The sequence below is a fragment of the Acyrthosiphon pisum genome, chromosome A1 (genome assembly GCF_005508785.2).
Source record: "Acyrthosiphon pisum isolate AL4f chromosome A1, pea_aphid_22Mar2018_4r6ur, whole genome shotgun sequence".
Taxonomy (NCBI): domain Eukaryota; kingdom Metazoa; phylum Arthropoda; class Insecta; order Hemiptera; family Aphididae; genus Acyrthosiphon; species Acyrthosiphon pisum.
Window position 1 is genome coordinate 158,976,565 of NC_042494.1, and position 14,672 is coordinate 158,991,236.

The 14,672-nt window shown below is 27.1% G+C and overlaps 2 protein-coding genes across 2 annotated transcripts; both read right to left on the reverse strand.

The window, feature by feature from the left end:
- Window positions 1-390: 390 nt before the first annotated feature.
- Window positions 391-3,266, reverse strand: LOC100572392 (exportin-2). Its single transcript, XM_003244883.4, has 10 exons — window positions 2,917-3,266; window positions 2,760-2,844; window positions 2,530-2,681; window positions 1,765-1,966; window positions 1,532-1,689; window positions 1,342-1,434; window positions 1,183-1,275; window positions 959-1,126; window positions 750-879; window positions 391-639 (listed from the first exon to the last, which is right to left on the reverse strand). The coding sequence occupies exons 2-10, from the start codon at window positions 2,842-2,844 to the stop codon at window positions 452-454; spliced, it is 1,269 nt and encodes a 422-aa protein (XP_003244931.1). The 5' UTR covers window positions 2,917-3,266; the 3' UTR covers window positions 391-451.
- Window positions 3,267-7,085: 3,819 nt separating this feature from the next.
- Window positions 7,086-14,610, reverse strand: LOC100162776 (exportin-2). The gene is made up of 16 exons (XM_001942745.4): window positions 14,498-14,610; window positions 14,339-14,431; window positions 14,115-14,282; window positions 13,907-14,036; window positions 13,633-13,796; window positions 12,701-12,887; window positions 12,402-12,603; window positions 12,177-12,280; window positions 11,925-12,081; window positions 11,715-11,806; window positions 11,443-11,651; window positions 11,290-11,387; window positions 11,056-11,223; window positions 10,814-10,960; window positions 9,192-9,352; window positions 7,086-7,579 (listed from the first exon to the last, which is right to left on the reverse strand). Exons 1-16 carry the CDS (start codon window positions 14,582-14,584, stop codon window positions 7,425-7,427), a joined length of 2,322 nt encoding a protein of 773 aa, XP_001942780.2. The 5' UTR covers window positions 14,585-14,610; the 3' UTR covers window positions 7,086-7,424.
- Between the last annotated feature and the right edge of the window lie 62 nt (window positions 14,611-14,672).

Consider the following 14,672-nt stretch of genomic DNA (forward strand, 5'->3'; position numbering starts at 1 on the left):
TATGCCGAGTGAATTTTCAATAGAGGTCATTTTTTTTTTAATTTGTTTGTCACTTTTATATATTATATGCGTGTAAATATGTACCTACAACTATTATATGTAGCACTTATTATGATTTTTTTTTTTTTAGTGCCCTGAGGCTTTATTACTTAAACGACCCAAAGGTCTTTAATAAATATGTTTAATAATTATATATATTTAATTTTAAATATACAATATTATATAAATATTTTATTCTTTAAAGTTACCTATCTCTATGTGTTTTGAAAAATAAAATTCATAAACATTTTCAATCCTATCCTAAAAAGTACAAATAATATGAAAGCATGGGTTTTAAATTAAGAATATTTACTTCAAATTCAACACAATAAATCTATATTTCTAAGCTCATATATTTGTTATTGTTTTCACATCTTCCGAGGGTCGCCTGTGACACTTTTTTTTTTATAATTTAAATAGAACTAAATAATCTTACTTTCACATATAAACCAAATGAAGACATAGTAACTTGTTCAAACTCTTTAGAAAGTGCTTTAACTAAATCGCATGCCGCTCTTCTTCTAGTATCCACATCAGATCCTTCAATGTCTCTTCGAATATATTCTTCTGGATTGTCCTCAAATAGTTCCTCATCTGATGCTACAGTAAAATATGGACTAATTAATAAAAAATAAATAAAACTATATACATTTTGATTCGTAAAAATCATCGTTTCTGGTACTGTTAATTGCTGTACATATTTTTCATACCTTTAAATTGCATATTAGGAATAGCAACTTTTTCACAGATAGCTGAGAAAACTGATGGATCATCAAAGAGATCACGATACTGAGGCTTGATAACAGTTGTTGACAAAAATTGCAAGGCATTTATAACAAGCTAAATAAATGAGAATATTTTTTTTTTTAAATAAAATAACAATAACAGTTAAATTTCAAAAAAAATAATAAATATTTACTGTGTCATATTTTGGTTGTGATCCAGTTTTAATCAATAATTTCCAAATAATTGTAACTAATGATCGCATATAAGATGAAAACTCCTCTTCATATTTTTGTGCATATAACGATATATTTTCACAAATTTGTGATTGAATTTGATGTAATATACCAGTTTCGTCATCGCTCTTTAAAAATAGATAGATATAAAACAGTTATACAAATTTGCCATGGTAAAAATTACCTGAGTTTCTAATTCTTTAATTTCTAATTCTAGCAATTTTTGGAAATTACTAATCCAAATTTGCATATTATCCTCAAAAAATTCTGGAAGATCCTGATAATAAAATAATTAAAAAATTTATAATTATCAAGAAATAAAAATGATAACATGTTCATTTACCTGATAATTTAACGAATAAAATATTTTAGTCAGTACAAGTATTACATTAAAAACTTTAGGATCCTTTGACACTTCACATAAATTCATAGTAAGCTAAGAACAAATTTCTAATATTAATAACTTAAAAAATTAATCTTTTGTTTGACACATTAAAAAACCGACTTTCATTTAAAGTTCTTAACAAACTTACAACAAATAATTCAGTAAGAGGTTTAGCTAAGGTGTCTAACACAAATTTTATTTCTGTCCAAAGCTTCTGAGATTTAAGCTCAAATCTATATTTTCTAAACAAAGAGTGCGCTGTCTCTAATGCTCCATTGATAGGTGCTAGATCACTAGTTGGCGCATCTATAACATATCACAATATTACATCTTATAATATAAATAATAAAAGTATATTATCAAAATATTGAATTTACATACTAGCAAATGCAGCAAAGTTTTCAATAATTGTTGTCAATAAATTTGGCCAATTATCAGGGAAATCATATTTTCCTATAAGTGAAATAGCATCACTTAACTGCTTTTGAACAGCATCTGGAGCATTCAACATAACAGTCACAATCTGTTCTTTAATTAATAAGCGATCTTCTTGATGAATTTTGCTTTGTAATGTGTCTTCATCCTAAAAAGATAATAATATTATTTTGGTAAATCAAAGTAACAAAATACAACTTGTCATTTACTGGTGACTATCAATAATCCTTTAATTAAATTGAATGGCTTAAAACGGAAAAATCAATACTAAATTATAAATGATGAATGTTATCTTTATTTCATTTTCTATAGATCTAGTAACAAGTTATAATAACAATCAAAATAACATCCAAAAATTAAAATATAATTGTACTTTCTAAATAAATAAAAAAATATACATTAAGCAGATATTGTCATCAATGGATGAATTTGATAAAGAAACGAGTAGTTAGTCACTCTTTACTTATTATAAAAGTGATCCCATGAATTATGCTTTAACAACTTATGATGGCTTATGGAGATTGTCAGGTAAAATTGTATCCTTTAATTTCGATTAGTTTAGATATATAAGTTTAAAGAATAATTATAGGTAATAATTATAAATATATACCTACCTATATCTAGAAATATTATCAAAATTGAAAAAAAAATTATGATTTTTGGATTTTTTAAAATTTTTAATATGTAATAATTAATAAATAATATACTTACAATAGGCCAATTTCGTTTTATATAGTTCTTAAAAGTAACTGATCCAATTTGCTTAACCAAATCCACATTCACATCATTTGGTGCACTGATAATGTGAAGTAATAATAATGGATAATTTTTATTACATTCAATTGAAAGTAAGAAGTTTTCAGCTACAAAATAAACATAATAGGTATTTAGTCATAATATTTGTTACACATAATTACAATTAAATAATGTATTATTCTAACCTTGTTTTCGTTCACTTGGATCAGGACTTAATGTGGCTTGGAGGCATTTCACCAAATTATTTATATTATTAGTTGAAATTTCCATCTATGAAAAAATTATAAATACTAATTATACAGTACAAATTTAATAGCTGTTAGTTAGTAATCGTAAACTAACCGTAGAAAACGTTCAAATTAGTGAAGAAATAATTTGTATCTGGATTAATACCGAGATCTAACTTTCCTTGTTACAAGTTTTTACGAAAAATTGAGTTAAAGAAAATTATATGATTTAACAATATATTAAGAGAAATACTGAAAATAAATATTAATTTTTATAGTTAGCACAGTGCTAAAAACACACGTTACTTTGTTAGAAAACCGTTCCTTCGAAAATAACGAAACTTCGTCAAGGCGCCAGGCGGCCAGGGAAAGACCAAACAAATTATTATCATTTTTTATAACTAAAACTGCTTATCAATCAGGTTTACCACACTAATTATTTACAAATACCGACATAATGAGGAAATTTTGGAGTGGCTAATGTTTTGCAGAATGAACGCCAACGTTTGAAATTCGCGAGCGCTTGGTTTAGTGCGGTATTTTGTTTAACCGTGGTCGTGGTGTAAAACATAAAAAAAATTAATCATGAAGTCGTGAATTGATAACGATAACGGCAATAGTATAAACAAAAACAACCACGGTTCTGGTTACTAGAACGAAACAGACAAAACGCCGGAACATGGCGTTTGCAACGTTTGCCGCTCCTGAATTTCCTCACTGTTTATATAAATCTACGAATTCGGAATTTCAATATTAAAACATGATTTAACCTCAGATAATAATATAACACCGTCACCGTGATATAAATATATAATAATATATTATAACAGTAAAACAAGTTATTGTCACGGACTACTTAGTATATATTGTAAGTCCGTGGTTATTGTAATCTGTGGAATTAACGAGATTACACCATGACAAAATAAATATATTACGAATTAAGCACACGTAGGTAATGTCGTTATATAGATTATAATATGTATTTACAGTATAATATAATATTGAATCCGATGCCTAAACAAACGTTGCGATTTAGATAATCGTAGAAAAAACCCATAATTTAAGTTATTTACAAATTAAATTGTTCACTTTCAGATTCTGAGCGGACCGACGAATGTATTGATTTTACAATGATGTGTGTTTTTTTTTTTTTGTGTCTGTCATCACCTTTTAGGACAATAAAAATGCTTAGATTTTCTTCAACAGTATCTTTTCTGATAGGTAAGTGAATATAGTTGGTACTTTGGGGGGGGATCAAAAGTAAAAATGTCTCAGTAGTTTTCAAAAGCACCGTGAAAAACAAAAGACTAATTAATGAAAAACGGGAAAAGTTACGCAAAATCTGTTTTCGAGAAAATCGATTTTGGTTTTTGGTGCTACTCTTAAACAAATGACCGTAGGTACTTGAAATTTTGACTGAATGTTTATATTAGCATTTTCTATACGCCATAACATTTTCCAAATATTTTGATTTATTTTGAGATCTTTACGGACATTTGCAGTTCCCATTTTTTTTAGTTTTTTTTTCTATAAATACCAATACAATTTTATTTGTTGGTTAAAAAAAGCATGAACATTTAATAGAAGGTTCCTAGTATATTGTTTCAAAGGCAGATAAAAAAAATTAAATTCTATAGTCACAATTTTTTTTTATAAGCATCTAAAGTTCAAATATTGACAATGTACGTAAAAATGACGAAAATTTGCAAATTATTTTTAGTTAGAAATTGATGAAAAATTTTCTTTTTATTTTAGATTTGAAATTGTAATACAAGATTCCTCATAGGTTTGTCTACCTTTTAAAAAAAAAAAATGTCTACAATCAAGTCAAATCAAATTTTTATGAGCGTTTGAAATTCATATTTTTACAACATTTGATATTCACTCGATTTCTCATGTAACGATCTTCTTATTTTGTTGTAATTAAAAAACGAATGACTGTAAATACTTGAAAATTTCACTGAATGTTTATATTAGCATTTTCTATACACGATAAAATTTTGAAAATAATATGACTCTTTTTGAGCTGTTTACGGACATTGTCAGTTTTGCCGACTACTGCAGCCAATCACACCGGTTCTACCGTTAAGAGGCTGCGCAGTTTTTTATTTGGAATAGAGTATAGCAGTTGAAAAATATTAAAAATACATAGGCACAATTTTTTTTTAAAGCATTTAAAGATCGAATTTTGACAACATTTATCAAATTTAAAATTGAACAATTATTTTGTAGTTGAAAATTCATAAAATGTTCAACTTTTATATATCTAAGGATTGAAAATTTAAAACAAGATTCCACGTAAATAGTTTATTCTGTTACCAAAAACACATAAGCACAGTTTATTTTTATAGTCATTTTAAGTTCAAATTTTGACGAAATTACATATTAAAAAACCTAGAATAACTATTTTAGTTATTTTGTTGTGATCGTACAATATTATTCGTGGACACTTGAAACTTCTAAAGTATGCTATTATATAGCTATGATAGTATCACGGTTTGTTGTTGATGTATAACGCGTTATAAGTACCTAATGGATATTGTGATATTCCTGTGTATTTTATAGTGAATATTATAGGTCAATTTTTTGTTTTAATAGGTACCATAGATATAAGTATATAATATGTCTTATACCTAGACTGACATACCGTCTCCACCCAGAATCGTTTTTCTTATACAATGATATTATATCATTGAATTCAAATTTAATATCATCCATTATACAGTGACCCAATTGTAACCTGCTGTACAGCATAGCGACATCCACTTGCCCACCTTTTTTTGTTCTGTATTGTACATTTTTTTGTTTAGTAAAGTTAGTAAACCAAAAAAAAACTGAACTCAAGGGAATAGAAATTTTCAATTAATATCAATAGTATTTGCTATTTAGGTACTAATTAAATAATTTAAAAATATTTCGAATTTTTCAGCGATATAAAGAATATTGAAAAAAACAGTAAGTAGGTAATAATATTTTTTTACTGATATTTGAAAATTTTGTCAGTTATGAGAATTTGCAAATTATTTTGTAGTTAATTAATACAATATTTATTTATGTAACTAAGGCTTGAAAATTTAATACAAGGTTCTTCATATGTAATTCATAGTTCACTCTGAAGCCTAAAAATTTAAAAAATATTTTAGGATAATTTTATTTTTTATAAATGTTTATTTATGTATTAGTATAATCTATATATATATGTGTGTCCATATTACCATGGCAACCCTTTATATATAAATGAATGTATGTGTGTTTCTCCATATTACCATGGCAACCAATTATATATTATTTTGAAATTTCTTTTTGTATACAAATGGTTGCCATGGTGATATGTAAAACATATTATTCATATTTTGTTCAAACAGGAATTTTGAGATTTTCTATGGACATTTTTGTTTTAAATGGTTGCTATGGGTTTTGAAGCTATTATAACAATAACTATTGGTTGCCGGGCAACAAAATACATGGGATAATTTGGTACAGAGATAAGTTAGATCTCTGGGCAGAAGATATGCTAATTTAAAAATGGAGAAGACTAATCCCGGGAAGTACTCAAACAGGGATTTTAAGATTTTTGATGAAAATTTTTGTTTATAAATGGTTGCTGTGGGCTTCGAAGCTGTACATTTCAAATCTAAGTAATAATAATTATTAGTTGCCATTGGTTTAAGATTGTTGTTATGGTAACAGTTATATTATAAAAAAAAAACAACAAATAATGGGCAACGAATCGCATATGATCAGCTAGTTTATAATATACCTAAGCAAGCATTTGGACATTTAGATATTCAAAAGAAGAATATTTTACATTTGATGCTATTCAAAAATATTTTTGTATCTATCACTATATTAATTTATTTATTTTGACATTTAAAACATTTAGATTTATTTTAAGCTATTGTCTATTTATACCATGAATATTTTGAAATGCAACGTTTTCGGCAAAAATTAATTCAACTTGCCGTATTTATAATAGTTAAATAAATATATCATGAAATATATACTTAGTAATTAGGCTGACAAGAACATCATCTTTCAAAAATGTTTTTATCATACGCAGTGATTTATCACTGAATTCAAATTTAACACATTATGGTAACACAGTCAATGAAGAGATACATTTGGACACCTACTTTCTCCCTTTTTTTTGATCATTTAAAATCATATTTAATTAAAATTTGAGATTAGGTCAATCGCTTTTTTAATTTTACCACTGGTAATAGCAATTATATTCTGTAACCACTGTAAATAATTTGTATTCAATTAAGTTTAGCCTCCCAGTAGTTAGTTTTAAATGAAGTGTTATTATTTTCTTGCAATAAGTAGTTGTAGACTTAATTGTACTTTATAAGTAATATGAACATATTTTATTATAACAATTTTGTAAACAAAATAAAAAATATACACATTTTTAAAATTAAAAGTTATTCTAGCTAAAAAAAAAAATAATTTACTATAATATTATTAACTGTTATAAACTGAAGAGAAAAAGGTATTTTGTGTTTGCGGCAGTTAAACAAAATAATTATTTAAAACTCAAGAAAAAAAAAATTTTCATTACATACAATATACAAAACTCATTTAATAATGTTGGTATTTTTTTATCAATGAATTGTATAAAATTCACATAATTTGCACGTTGAGACTAATTAGATAGTTTTGAATTTGTGCACGCCGCTCTTCAGTAATTCCCTGACTCATTAGTATAGAAACTCGTCCAGGTAATTGGTTCATGAGTTTGGTTAATGATTGACCTAGGAACATTTTTGCTTCCACTCCTAAAATACATAGAACATTAATTCATCAAGGAACACAAAACACAAAAAATAAGTTTTTTAATTTGAAAGAATGTTCAATTCTAAGAATAATGGTATAGGTTTTAAGTTTCTACTCATATTGTTCAATGAGATATTATGATTAATTGAAAAAAGACACGTGACTAACCTGCCTAATTTATACATGTTAATGTTCCTCGCTTCACACAATAATTACCACCTTTAAAGTATATTTTAAAATTTTTGTATGTGGAGTGTTTTTATTTATTAAAAACTGGTGGAACCAGAATTTCACTAGTTTTTTTTTTTATCACCTCAAAGGTTGGTTTACAACTCCAATTCTCCATTCTGACCGATTGCTCGCGTTTTCCTTAAGTTCCATAAAGGTTTTGACTCTTGCATCACATTTAATTTGTCCTATATAAGAGTTACATAGAAATCCCGCAGTTCTCTTTCCTTCTATCATTCATACCCTCGAATATTATATTATGCAACTCTTCTGAATGTCTCAGGGCATGTCCAACCATTTTCCAACGCCTTGCTCTAATCACACCTATGAATGTATGTTTTTCTCTCACAGTGCTGAGTACTTGCTCATTTGTTTTCTGCTCTATTAAACTTACCCTTTCCACATGCCTCCAACACAACATCTCAAAAGCTTCTAGTTTTTCTTTTTTCAATCCTTGTCGGATTCTTTTTTATATTTGAGCGTTAGCAGTGATTTATTCTTTTTTAATGCAAGCTGTCTAATTTTTGTAGAGACTGTGAATGATTCTTAGGTTATGTAGTTCATCACCTATTTCTCGTAATGTGAGCAGCATTTTATTAAAATTTACATTGTCAAAGGCCTTTCCAGGTCTATGGAGGCTAAATATATAATTTTTATTTCTATCAATCTGTTTTTCAACTAACACTCGCAGTCCTAGAATTGCATCTTGTGTACCTTTTCGTCTTCTAAATCCATATTGATAATTTTTTAAGTACTGTTCCACTTTTTTTTACTATTCTTTGATTTATTATTTTTGTTAGGATTTTTGAGACATGTGTCAGTAGACACAGTGTTCTAAACTGTTCACAGAAATTTGCTCCACTCTTCCTTGGTGTAGTTACAATTATACTTATACAGTAATCATTCGGCACCTCTCCTTTTTCATTTTTCTAGTGTTTAGTTTTTTTTGAAATAATTAAAATAACCATTAAAATAAATCAATGCGCTGCCTCGTTATAACTACAATGTATGAACGTACAGAAAATACTTATTTAGTATTTTAATTTTTTTATATTAAAAATAATGAATCGTTATATTGAGATTCTGATATTTCAACCGTCTTAAGCACAAACAATCACATAAATCTACATTAATAAAACATAAAAAAAAAAAAAATGTTTAGGTTGGTAAATCGAGCAACTTAAACAAGCGTAAGAAAGGTGATTATGCCGAGCCCAGCCCAGTGACGTCATTTGGTTATTCTAAATATACCACCAATATCTCCTTAAATAATATTTTATAGATTGGATTTTGACAAAATCGTTTTTAATAGTTTAGGAACTATGACTTAGCATTTAAAAATAATTTTTTTATAGTTGTGTTATTAATGTATTATTTGTTACTTACCTTCTAAAGGATCATACTCAGTTTCACTTGCAAAAGCAAGTTGTGAGTAGCCAGCTTCATAAGAATTATCATTGTCATCTTGTAATAATCTGTCTTCCAAATAAACAGTTTCATCTTCTGGAAGTTCAAACAAGCAAACAACAGATTGAAGGAGTAGAGCCCTGTAACATTATTTTTAGTTAATTAAATTAATACTTAAGTATTATAAAGTAATAACTTATGATTCATAGTATATTATATTTTTTTTGCCTAGTTTAGTCGCCTGGTAACAGAATTCATAAAGGCCCCACATAAGTATCTATTATGCTACAGGAAGAGAGAAGGGTGATTTATTTCTCTGGTCAAGCAATTTAGAGAAAGGGTTAAGATACATTTAATCAATGGCAAAGCGTCATAGGAGACAATAAGACAACATCTACACACTTAGAAAAAAATATTTATTTTACATATTTTAATGAAATGATATCTAATAACACGCAATAATTATATATATATTACTAGCTGATCCCGTACACTTCGTTGCCCATTAAATGTACCACCTCTTTATGACTCAAACATTGTTCAATTCGTTATTTTTAATATTCGGTGTATGGTGTTTAAAACTGATCTTAACTTTACCGCTGCCTGGAATAAAAATTCTGATTCGCAGCAATATAATATCAGGTAGGCAATCTACCTGCGCTAGATCGCGGACCCCGTACTGTTTGTACGTAAGTGTATGATTTAACTCTGGAGTGTCAAAGTTATACCAAGTTTATTGTTTTTACTTAATTTTACCTACAGCAGATTAATATAATCAATCAATACAAAACCTAACCCAACCGTACTAAAATCTGATGAATAATAAAAAAAAAATTTAACCCTTCTTAAATTAGCCTATCTTCTACCCAGAGGTCCAATCTAGTATCTACACACAATCGTTCATTTGTATATATATATATTGTCAAAAAATAATAATACCGTTGCACCACTGTTGTATTTTTTACATCCAGATTTCCTACTTTTTTGGTGGATTTTCCTAAAATGTTCTTTCGTAAAAACATTGTAATACCGAAAATTTCATCTTTGTTTTAAATACAGAATAAATTCACTATAAAAAAAAATATTAGACAAAATTTTTCACAAACATGGTGAGCCCCCGGGGAATTAAAAAGTGAGTGGGGGTTATCGTTGCACTATGAGACATGTCTTACCGATCATATTTCAGTTTTGATTTATTTTTCAATCAATAATTGTCGCTAATGCGTTGTCACATCATCACCCACCACAAACTCATTATCATGGCTAGTTTTTAATTTACTTTTACTTTTTATTTCTCATATAGTCATAAATTTTCTAAAATATAAGAGTCAATAATATTTTCATCATGCTTGATTCTTTTCTCAAAGTCTCACCATTTAATTTATTAAATCTTTCCTTCTAACCCCTTACCTTTTGATACTAAATCTTAAAAAAAATATTTCTTTTTTAACAACTAATTGAATTAGTAAATTTTTTTAATGGATAACATAAAACAAAATCTTCATTTTAAAAGTTTAGATAATAAAAACTACAGTACAGACTAATAAAAGTACAGTACTAAAATAACATTTATTTTACCATATTTTGGAAAATGTACATACCAAAATTGTGCGTAAGGTCCGTCAATTAGCTTTTGAGTGTCTGTAAGTACCTTTATGATGCCAACTGCAGTGATTTTTTTATTAATATTTCCAGTTACTTTTTGAACGTCGGGTAACATGATTTTCTCCAACAGCATACCAAACATACTAAAATATAAAAGGTTTATACAATTAATAATTTCACATGATTATTATTAAAGAATAAAGATACAATTTACAAAATAAAAATAGAAAATACCAACCCATTTTGAATTGAATCTATGAGCTCCACCATAAATGATGCTCCATATTTGATGACACAGAAGAATATAAACACAATAAGTTCTCGTATAAATTTGGTAGTTTTAGATGAAGTTAGTCGTTGAAACAAGAGAACAAATATATTTTTCATCTGCGATTGTAATACTTCCCTGAAATTAATTAATTGAGTTAAAATTAAATAAAATGTATAAATTTATATTGTTTCGTTTACTAACACAGGACAATGCTCTATTATTGTTTTCAGTAATCTGAATCCTTCTTGATCCTGTGATTTTGATGCAATAAGTTTTTGGAACACACCTAAAAGTCCATTCTAATTTTTTTTTATAAATTAATAATTTTCCAAAGATACAATTTTAAACACTTACAATGTTTAAAGATTTCTCAAAATTTTCTGGGGAAGTTTTACGCACATATGACCTTAAGAGCCTAACTAATGGATGAATATTACTGGTTTTCTCCCACAGCACTGGTGTCAATAAAAATGGATATAATATAGTATAGGTGTCGCCCACATTACCGGGACTGTGGAATTCAAGTAACTGAGCCAACAATTGGAATGTATATGGCATGAATTCTATAAATTTTTATAAAACCAATGTTAGGGTATACAATTGAAAAAAAAACTGTCCAATCATACCCAAAATGTCTTGCTGTAATATTATTTGAAATATAGGAAACAATACTCCTTCAAATGAACCAACTCCTTCGGGTGTTACAGTGCATACTAGTCTAATATAAGACAAACAAATATTATACAATATGTCCAATATACATGCACAAATAATATACATTTTAAAAAAATAATTATTTTAAGAATGCTATTATTCTTTTATGAAATTAAACTTACTTCACACAAAATGAAATGGTTTCAAAGAGAAAATGATTGAATTCTGGTTGACTAGGATTACGAGCAACAATAGTAAGTTTGTCAGTCAGGACAGGTAAAAGTTCAGCCAAAAGAGGAATTATTTGTTGTTTCAGCGTGAAAAATGTTCTCATTATAGCTATTGATACATAAATTTTTTTTTTAAAAATTTACAATACACAATATTAATATCATGATTATCAGATTAATAAAAAAAAAAAATGTTAATTTTACCTTTCATTGTATGGCTATTTTCTTCCGAACCAGATTTTGTTAAAATTCCAAAGAGAGATTTAATTAGTTGTTCTGCAAAAGGAGATAATGTAGCTGCATCAATCCTAAACATTAAATAAACAAAACAATATTTAACTGGGTTTTTATATTCTGAAGATAAATTAAGTTTATTATAATAATTAACTTAAGTCATAAAATTATTAATTTATAAAAAAAATTACTAACACTGGAGTTTTAGTGTCAGGTTGTTTCAAAAGTAAAATTTTATCAATTGCGGCTGCAGCATAAATCCTAACAACTACACTCTCAGCTTCTAAAAGTTTTGTAAGTGCTGGTAATGTGCTAACAATAAGATGAGGAGGTAATACACTACGGAACGTCACTATATATTTAATTGCATCAGCTTTCATAACAGGCATACCATTAACTAAAGACATAAAACATAAATACATTTATAATACATGTAAAAAATTGGATAATATCAATATTTATATTTATTAAGGCACTGTGTACTCAGTACTTACTATTTGGTTTTGTTAGTTCAGGTAATACATGCAAAGTTGTAAATTCTTCTATGTTAACAAGTTCACTAATTTTAGTTGTACCATGACGTTGAGTACTTCCTCTTGATGCAAGTGTTGTTACCAAAAACATTGCAGCATCTTTACTACGCCAATTTTGTTCATTAGCTGCATATTGCTCTAACATGGACTAAAATAAAAACAATAAATTTAATTAAATTTATAAATGTGTTTTTGATGTAAAAATATCTTATACAGCGTTCAAATACTTCCACATGGTGAGTGAAAATTTTCGAGTTTTATCATGTTCGCGTAACCTATTATATTATTAAAAAAAGGCTCTGAAGTTCTACTGGGTTTTTCAAATTTTTCAATAAAACATCAAAAATTCTTTTGCTACCAACAGTCTAATTCGGACGTTGACTGGGCGTCAACCTTGGAGGTAGATCAAGATCAGAATTTATGCCGAGTGAATTTTCAATAGAGGTCATTTTTTTTTTCAATTTGTTAGTCACTTTTATATATTATATGCTTGTAAATATGTACCTACAACTATTATATGTAGCACTTATTATGATTTTTTTTTTAGTGCCCTGAGGCTTTATTACTTAAACGACCCAAAGGTCTTTAATAAATATGTTTAATAATTATATATATTTAATTTTACATATACAATATTATATAAATATTTTATTCTTTAAAGTTACCTATCTCTATGTGTTCTGAAAAATAAAAATTCATAAACATTTTCAATCCTATCCTACAAAGTACAAATAATATGAAAGCATGGGTTTTAAATTAAGAATATTTACTTCAAATTCAACACAATAAATCTATATTTCTAAGCTCATATATTTGTTATTGTTTTCACATCTTCCGAGGGTCGCCTGTGACACTTTTTTTTTTATAATTTAAATAGAACTAAATAATCTTACTTTCACATATAAACCAAATGAAGACATAGTAACTTGTTCAAACTCTTTAGAAAGTGCTTTAACTAAATCGCATGCCGCTCTTCTTCTAGTATCCACATCAGATCCTTCAATGTCTCTTCGAATATATTCTTCTGGATTGTCCTCAAATAATTCCTCATCTGATGCTACAGTAAAATATGGACTAATTAATAAAAAATAAATAAAACTATATACATTTTGATTTGTAAAAATCATCGTTTCTGGTACTGTTAATTGCTGTACATATTTTTCATACCTTTAAATTGCATATTAGGAATAGCAACTTTTTCACAGATAGCTGAGAAAACTGATGGATCATCAAAGAGATCACGATACTGAGGCTTGATAACAGTTGTTGACAAAAATTGCAAGGCATTTATAACAAGCTAAATAAATGAGAATATTTTTTTTTTAAATAAAATAACAATAACAGTTAAATTTCAAAAAAAATAATAAATATTTACTGTGTCATATTTTGGTTGTGATCCAGTTTTAATCAATAATTTCCAAATAATTGTAACTAATGATCGCATATAAGATGAAAACTCCTCTTCATATTTTTGTGCATATAACGATATATTTTCACAAATTTGTGATTGAATTTGATGTAATATACCAGTTTCGTCATCACTCTTTAAAAATAGATAGATATAAAACAGTTATACAAATTTGCCATGGTAAAAATTACCTGAGTTTCTAATTCTTTAATTTCTAATTCTAGCAATTTTTGGAAATTACTAATCCAAATTTGCATATTATCCTCAAAAAATTCTGGAAGATCCTGATAATAAAATAATTAAAAAATTTATAATTATCAAGAAATAAAAATGATAACATGTTCATTTACCTGATAATTTAACGAATAAAATATTTTAGTCAGTACAAGTATTACATTAAAAACTTTAGGATCCTTTGACACTTCACATAAATTCATAGTAAGCTAAGAACAAATTTTTAATATTAATAACTTAAAAAATTAATCTTTTGTTTGATACATTAAAAAACCGACTTTCATTTAAAGT

Bases quoted from the DNA above. Each gene is read 5' to 3' on its own strand.
- LOC100572392 (XM_003244883.4), bottom strand. From the start codon at position 2,844: ATGGAAATTTCAACTAATAATATAAATAATTTGGTGAAATGCCTCCAA. The intron at 1,967-2,529 runs GTAAGTATATTA...TTATCTTTTTAG, and splicing joins TAAAACGAAATTGGCCTATT to GATGAAGACACATTACAAAG. The intron at 1,276-1,341 runs GTAAATGAACAT...TTTTATTATCAG, and splicing joins TTTATTCGTTAAATTATCAG to GATCTTCCAGAATTTTTTGA.
- LOC100162776 (XM_001942745.4), bottom strand. From the start codon at position 14,584: ATGAATTTATGTGAAGTGTCAAAGGATCCTAAAGTTTTTAATGTAATA. The intron at 13,797-13,906 runs GTATGAAAAATA...ATTTTACTGTAG, and splicing joins TCCTAATATGCAATTTAAAG to CATCAGATGAGGAATTATTT. The intron at 11,388-11,442 runs GTAAGTGTTTAA...AAAAAAAATTAG, and splicing joins TTGAGAAATCTTTAAACATT to AATGGACTTTTAGGTGTGTT.